We start from the raw sequence: 8398 nt of genomic DNA on the forward strand, positions 1-8398 counted from the left end.
TCAGTTTTGACCTAATGTCTTTTCTTTTTTTCTTTCCAGGATCCTTTTCAGGATACCGCATTATATAGAATGGTCATTCTCCTTAGAATCCTCTTGGTTTCAATAATTTCTTAGACATTTTTTGTTGTTGTTGTTGTTATGAGCTTTAGAGTTCTGAGGAGTACTAGTTAGTTATTTGGTAGGATGTCCATCAACTGAAATTAATTTAATGCTTTCTCATAATTAGAAGGGGTTTATAGATTTTTTTGGACTTCTGGTGTGGTGCTGTGGGTTAATGCACTGGACTGTAACATCAATTTGAACCTCAAGGTTGGTAGTTCAAGCTCACCAATTGCTTCTCGGAAACCCTATACAGGGTTGCTATGGATCCAGCACTTAACAGAAGATCACACAAGTAAAGTACCATCTTCACCGTATTATATCAAAGGTATATATTGTCAGCATAAATTATTACTAATGATTTCCTGACTGAAGTTAGCTATTCCAGGTTTCTCTACAGCAGTTATTATTAATATTTTTTTCTAGCTTACCAGTAGGGACTCTTTACAAGGAACTAACTATATGTACCCCATACTTGAGAAGTGGAAAGTTATCTTCCTTCTCCTTGAGGGAAAAGTATCTACATAAATTATTTAGAATGTCTTCTGCATGAAGTATTTGTCTATTTGCTCCCATTTATTTATTTATTAGATAAGTTCTCTTCATTATGGAATCCATAGACATCAGCACAACCTTATGAATATTTACTTCCTATTTTAGATGATACTGCAATACTATTTCATTTTGTTGCTCCAATTGCCCGGCTTTGATTACTGGGAACTCTTTCAGTTAGCTATTTTGTTCGTTTCACATACTTCATCACTGGGCTTTCATTTTATCATTTCCTTCTAGGGCTCCTGGTGTGGCATGGTAGGATCAGCACTGGACTGTGAACCACAAGGTTGGCAGTTCAAACCCACCAGCTGCTCCTCGGAAATCTTATGCAGGGTCGCTATGAGTCGGAACCAACTCGACAGCACTTAACAACAACAACAATAAGGATCAGTTAGTTAGTTAGTTTCTCAGTTCTAGAATCAGCAATTCCTCTAAGAAGCCCTAATGGCGTTCCAATGCAACATCTGGGTACTAGGTGTGCTCATTACTATTGTGGTATTTGTGCTTCTATGCTCTCTCTGTTAACAGGAAAAGGAAAAATATGGATGTATACAGATGTCTATAAATATTTTTATATGTAACGATGTTTAACTACATTAAGCTAAACCTGAGTTTATACTGATGTACCCAGTTCTCATGCATCTACAGTCTACCTTGTCAAATTCTACAATCAGAGACTTTTTTAAAAGAAAGATATTCTGTAAATCAAATATTCTGTACTCCCCTCCCCAGAACTTGTAGTGTGATAGGCAGGGAATATGTTTTCAGTAGTTATGGACAACAGAACTGTATTCCTAGGTAGGGTCAAACGACGAGGATCAAAGTTATAGATGTTACCATGGTTTAACTGAGAAGAGTCTGGCTGTCACTCAGAAACTGATTGATTTCCTCTTAACCTTCCCTGAACTCTGACTCTCTCACTTTCCTTTCACCTTTTTAAAAACTTCTGATGCTATGTTCTAGAAACAGGGGAATGATAAGGGAAGAGAAGAGTTGTCACAAAAACAGAGTGAACCTATTCTCTTTGTAAACACAGCCATCCTCCCACACAGAGCCTTCACAATAGTTACTTTTACTTACACATGTGGAAAACTGAAGACATTCATGGAGTATCTCTGGTGACAGGTACTGTGTTCATTGCTTTAGGGAAAGGCTTTCCAGGTGTACTGCACAGCCTACAGACTCACTCCTTTCTTTACGCACAATGGCATGTGCACAAAGGCTATTTTTGAGGTCTCTGGACCCTTTCTGGAGGTGACAAAAGATCCTCTCTCAGTCCATTCCTTTGCTACAAATAATACCCATCAGTAAAATTTCTTAGCCCTCAGATTACTTCTGTCCCCTACCTAATAAGCATGCTTGTCTGGCTAGGTATGTTTTTAAGGACACAATGAGCACCAAGATGAATATAGCCTAGGTCTTCACCCCTAAGTAAGTTATAGTCCACAGAAGCTTACAAGTGGAATGGGTGAAATGTTGAAGGTTTCACACGTAAGACAATATTTCCATTGTCTTGAAAAGACATGTAGGAATTTTCTAGGTGAAAAATAAGCAATAATATTTCAGAGAACAAAGAACGGTAAAGATGCAGAAGAAATAAGAATGAATACACTGTATTTGAGGCTTGTTGTTGTTGTTAACTGCTCTTGAGTCCGTTCCAACTCACAGCAACCCTGTATAAGGTTTACGAGGAGCAACTGGTGAGTTTGAAACACCAACCTTTGAATTCAAACCTACCTTGTAGTCCAGTGCTTATCCTACACTACCTGGCAGATGCACAGAGAGAGAAGCAGAGGCAGAGACAGTTTGAGTGCTGGCAGGGACTACAACGGATGAGCCTCATAGGTAAAGTTCATTAGGAATTTGGCATTCACTATGAGTGATTCGAAGCTGGTACAGACATTAATAGATTTTTCTGCAAATTCTGACTATAAATATTTGGCTATAGCTTCATAGACTGTGAGGAAGTCAACCAGAATCTAGTATACCAAAGTGATATTTGCACTCAATAGGAAAAAAATTCACAGTAAGTATTTTATGTGTGTTAATTAATTGTGATTACAGATTTTTGTAATAAAATTGCAAATAAAACTTTTTAAAATCTTAAAGTCAAGCGAGTCAAAAACAAAACAAAATAAAAACTTAGGCTCTTTTCTTTCTAAGCGTCCCTTCTATCTGTGGCAAACAGAATGTTAAAATCTGGTTTGAAGTGTAGGTTTCTGTGTAGATAGATTTCTTGGCTTTCCCCTAAAATGCATCTGCTTTTTCAGATCAGTGAGAGTATGAGATGCAGAACTTGTCTGAGCCATTTCACATGAGTAAATGGCAGCAGGGGTATTATTCATGACACACCTATTGAAATATGCTGCTATATGAAACACTTTCTTAATGACAGCCGTTCACCCACAACATTAAGGAGACTCAAAGAAAGTGTTTTAAAATCTTGAGATTCCAATCTTGTGTCAAAACAACTCCTGGTGTAAAGCAAAAATCATGATTAGAAAAGAGAGAAGTAATATAATTAGAAAATGGCAACAAATAATGTCAGCAGGGCCCACTGCAACCCAGGTTAAACAATCTGTTCTTCAGGAATGATGACAGTACTGTGATCTGGTGTCTTGCTAGCATTGCTACTGTGTATGCTACCTTGGCTAGCTGCAGCTAGTATCTAAATATCACTCTTGATACAAGATCTAGCCACTGCAGTTTCCTTTGTTTTAATACCTGGTCAAAGAATACGGTCATTCTCTCCAAAACAGACAGAGGACAGTGGTCAACACTATTCCTTTGGTATAGCACTTTCTTCATCTAGGAGGTGATCCCCTAATAGTCTGGCTCATGACTTCAGACACTTAGATGCATCCATTGTCTCTAACATAAGGACAGAGTCCAATATGCCCTACCACACTATTGTAGTTTGCTTCTCAGATGTAAACTCTATACAGGGTGGCTCTGAGTCAGAGACAGACTAGACAGCACTTAACAACAATGTGCAGAAAAATAAATTAAGGAATACTAATAGATGTTGTTGTTGCTGTTAAGTGCAGTCAGGTGGGTTCTGATCCACAGTGACCCTGTATAGGGTTTCCAAGGAGTGACTGGTGAGCTTGAACTGCTGACCTTTTGGTTCAAAGTGACTTTGCAGTCCAGTGCACTAACCCACAGCAACACACCAGGAGTCCAAATTGATGCTATGGGGGCTTACAGAAGAAAAACAAGAATGTGAGCTAAGATCCTATCCAGGGACTCTAAGTTACAGAACCTACATAAAAGAACTTTTAAGAGTATATACTACCTTCACAGTTAAAGAGGAGCCCTGGTTTGGTACTGTAAGATAAGTAATGGACTGCTAAGCCAGGGTCAACAGTTCAAGCCCACCAGCTGCTCCTTGGAAACCCTATGTAAGGTCACTATGAGTCAGAACCAACTTGATGGCACTTAACAGTAACAATAGTTTAAGAGGCCTATCTTGGACAATGTTTTTTCATCAGTAAACAAAATTTCTCACTTAAAATAATTCAATTCTAATAACTAACAGATAACAACAAGTGGTTCTGAACACTGGGCCGGAAGAAGACAGCACTTTAAATATCACAGGGAGAATTAGTTAGGAAAGGCAAAGAAAGAAAGCAAAGACGATGTGATGAAATTTCTGGCTGCTGCTCTTTTTTCATGTCCTGCTGTGTATCATTAGTTCCTGTTTGCTAAGTCATTGGTTTATGTATGTGTTTATATATGTGTTTATGTATGTGTTTATGTATGTTTATGTATGTGTTTATGTATGTGTTTATGTATGTATTTATGTATGTGTTTATATGGCCCAGCTCTGATATGAAAACAGATATGAAGGGGAATTTATTGGGCCATAAGTGGAGAATTTTCCCCCTCTGATTGATTTTATGCTTTTTGAATTGAAAAATATAAATCATTTTTGATACTGTCCTGTTTACTTACTGCTTTGTACCCAATTCTCACGTAAGAATAGAAGAGAAGTAGAAGCAGGCATTTGATGACCTTTAAGAAGAATATCAATACTCATTCTGATGTGAATAGATAAATGACAGGAGGAGGCTGGGCCTATGATGCCTAAGGGAACTTCTAACTCAAATCTTGAAGTACTTTCCTCAGAGGTCTCATTTGTTATTGTTAGGAGCCATAGAATCCATTTCAACTCAGAGTGACCCTTTGTGGAAAAGTAGAGTTTCCGTGGTTGTGAAGGCATGTTTCTCCTGAAGCACTGCTGAGTGGGTTTGAAACATCCACCTTTTGGTTAAAAGCAGAACACCTAACCATTTGTACCACCTATGCTAAGGAGCTCTAGTAGCGTAGTGGTTACAAATCGGGCTGCGAACCTCAAGGTCAGCAGTTCGAAACAACCAGTTGTTCCATGGGAGAAAGATGACGCTTTCTGCTCCCATAAAGATTTATAGCCTCGGAAACCCTGTATAGGGTCACTAGGAGTCGGAACTGAGTCCACAGCACATCACCACCACCACCATGCTACAGATGTTTCATTGTTGTTGTTGTTAAGTGTTGCTGATTCAAAAAGCCTCATGATTTAAACCATGGTCAAGTTCTCTGCTATTTGCAACTTTACCCAAGTGTGATAGTGAAGGTTTTGTGTCAGCTTGACCGGGCCAGCATTCTAAGAGGTTTGGCAGTAGAAATGCAGTCATTGCCATGATGAGATCTATTATAATGTAATTAACTCTGAGATGAAGTCTGCCAAGAGCAACAATCAATTGAAAGGAAATTTCCTAGGGGGTGTGGCTTGCTTCCAGTACATACTGGACTCTCAGGCAAGGCTTGCTTGCTTTCTGCTGGGTCTAAATCTTGCATCAGTCTCATCCTCCAACCTCCAGTTCTTTGGACTTTAGTCAGTGGTCTGCTCTATTAGCTGCCATTCCTGGGGATTCAGTATTCTGCCTTCTTACCTGCTGGACCCGCAGGCCTCCTGTTTGCCTTGCCAGACCTGCTGATTTCGCTTCATCTGACCTGGATTTAGGACTCCCCAACGTCTACAACTGTATAAACCACTTCCTTGATATAAACTTCTTTTTCTATAATCATATGTAAGTTTCACTGGCTTTGCTTCTCTAGAGAACCTAGTCTAAGACACCAAGCTTACGTTGTTGTTGTTGTTAGGTGCCTTCAAGTCAGTTCTGACTCATAGGAACCCTATCTAAAACAGAAGGAAACACTCACTACCCAGTCCTGGCCCACTCTTACAATTGTTCTATTTGAGCTCATTGTTGTAACCACTCTGTCAATCCATCTCACTGGGGCTCCTTTTCAAGGACTGGCCCCTCCTGATAGAATATCCAAAGTATCTGGTAGAAAGTCTTACCATATACTAAGGAACATTTTTGCTGTACTTCTTCCAAGACAAATTTGTTCTCCTGGCAGCACATGGTACTTTCAATATTCTTTGCAAAAAATCATAGCTGAGGTCCTAGGTTCTGGGCCTGCTGGCTTCGTTTCTTCCTTCCGGACCTGAGGCCTCGTCCACAAACATGCTTCACCAGATCCTCAGTCAGGCCAAGAAACACCCAAGCTTGATACCTCTCTTTGTGTTTACTGGAGCTGGAGGTACGGGAGCAGCACTGTATGTCATGCGTCTGGCATTGTTTAATCCATATGTTAGTTGGGACAGAAAGAATAACCCAGAACCATGGAAAAAACTGGGCCCCAATGAGCAATACAAATTCTACTCAGTGAATGTGGATTACAGCAAATTGAAGAAGAAGGCCCCGACTTCTAAATGAAATGTTTTCCCTTAAAGCTGCTTAGAATGAAGGTCTTCCAGAAGCCATCCGCACAATTTCCCACTTAACCGGGATATCTTTCTTCCCTAAATGCACGGAATCATGTTAATGTATCGTGTTGGGATTTACATTGAATAATAAATATCTGAAACTTGAAAAAAAAAAAAATCATAGCTGAAATGCATCAATTCTCCTTTGATCTTCCTTACTCGTTTTCTAGCTTTTGTAAGCATATGAGACAACTGAAAATGCCATAGCTTCCTTAGGTTCACCTTAATTCTCAAAGTGACATCTTTGCTCTTTAACACGTTAAAGACATCTTTTGAAGCCATCTGCTCAATGCCATACACACTGTTATTCTTTGACTGCTGTTTCCATGAGCGCTGATTATAGATGCAAGTAAAATGAAATCCTTGACAATTTCAATTTTTTTCTTTATTATGAAGTTGTTTATTGGTACAGTTATAAGGTTGTTGCATTCTTTACATTGGGTTGCAATCCATGCACTATTTTTAAAACCCTCAGAAACATAAAGGAACTGAAAATGTTAATAAGTAAAAAAAAAAAAAAAATGATGCAGCAAACCATTGAGTTTTTCCAAGACTTCAACGTTGAAAACCCAATGGGAAAGTTTACTTTGTGCGATAGGACCTTTAAGAGTTGGAATCGAGTTGATGACAATGGGTTATAGTACTTGTTTTCAGTTTTTAATCAGATGAATTTATAAATTAAATAGAATCAAACAGAAATTTGAAAATTAAAAATGTAATCTCTAAAAACTAGAACGAGTAAATAACAAATTAGGGAGAAAGTTAATGAGTTGAAAGAAAATATGGTAAAACTTATCTAGGAAATAGTGGTGGTTATGTCCCATGGAGTCAGCTCTGACTCACGGCGACCCTGTACAGGTTTTCTGAGGCTGTAAATCTTTATGGGAGCAGAAAGACTCATCTTTCTCCTGCGCCAACAGCTGGCAGTTTCTAATTGCTGACCTTAAGATTCACAGCCTAATTTGTAACCACTACACTACCAGAGCTCTTTAGGAAATAGTGCAGACATCCATAAAAACTAAGAACTTTTACCGACTTAATATGGTAGGAAGAGCGGTAGCTCCATGCTATAAGCACTGGACTGTAAACCACAAGGTTCATGATTCAAATTCTCCAGTTGCTCAGCAGGAGAAAAAAAATGAGTCTTTCTGCTTCTGCAAGTATTATCAAAAATAAAACTTAAAAAAAGGCTTGGAAGCCCTATACAGGGGTTGCTATGAGTCAGAAGTGACTCAAAGGCACTTAATAACAAACCAACAAGTACAGGATACGAGGAACTAAAACGAGTCCTGGTGTGGTGCTGTGGGTTAACGCGTCAAACTGCAAAGCCTTTTGAACTGTAAGGTCGGTGGTTCAAGCTCACCAGCTGCTCCTCTGAAACCCTATACAGGGTCTCTATGGATAGGAACCGACTCGACGGCACTAAACATCAACAACAACAACATTCCTAAAACAGAGGATATGGAAACTTTAGAATATCAAGGATAAAAAACATATACTAAATGTTATCAAATGGAGATAGGCGGAGAAAATTATATACCAAAAGACAATGGAGTAATCGACAGAGGGGAAGTAATCAACCTAGAATTCTATTTCTCAGCTAAATTGTTATTCAGGATTCAGGCCAAAACTGGGCCTTTTCAGAAATGTGAATGCCCTTGTTGAAATATCTACTAAGCAAGAAGAAAAATGAACTAAGAGAAAGAGGTGGAATTTAAGCAGCAGGGAAATGTGGATCAATATGAACAGGTAAATAAGGACATGATAAATGGATGGATGGGTGGAGGGTTACAGAGGACAGGTAAACAGTTTACTCAAAGTGGTAAATTGTATGTACTTTACGTTGCTTGGAGGAGGACTAGTGGCACAGTGGTGAGAACCTCAGTGGCTTAACCCACCAGAAAGATGTTGCAGTCAGACTTCATAAGA

The 8398-nt window shown here is 39.0% G+C and overlaps 1 protein-coding gene across 1 annotated transcript; it reads left to right on the forward strand.

Moving 5' to 3' along the window:
- The first annotated feature begins 6167 nt into the window (after positions 1 to 6167).
- On the forward strand, positions 6168 to 6419 carry LOC102816958 (NADH dehydrogenase [ubiquinone] 1 alpha subcomplex subunit 4-like). Its single transcript, XM_006873754.1, has one exon. The coding sequence runs from the start codon at positions 6168 to 6170 to the stop codon at positions 6417 to 6419; it is 252 nt and encodes an 83-aa protein (XP_006873816.1).
- Positions 6420 to 8398: the final 1979 nt, after the last annotated feature.

The sequence above is a fragment of the Chrysochloris asiatica genome, unplaced genomic scaffold, assembly GCF_000296735.1.
Source record: "Chrysochloris asiatica unplaced genomic scaffold, ChrAsi1.0 scaffold00253, whole genome shotgun sequence".
Taxonomy (NCBI): Eukaryota; Metazoa; Chordata; class Mammalia; order Afrosoricida; family Chrysochloridae; genus Chrysochloris; species Chrysochloris asiatica.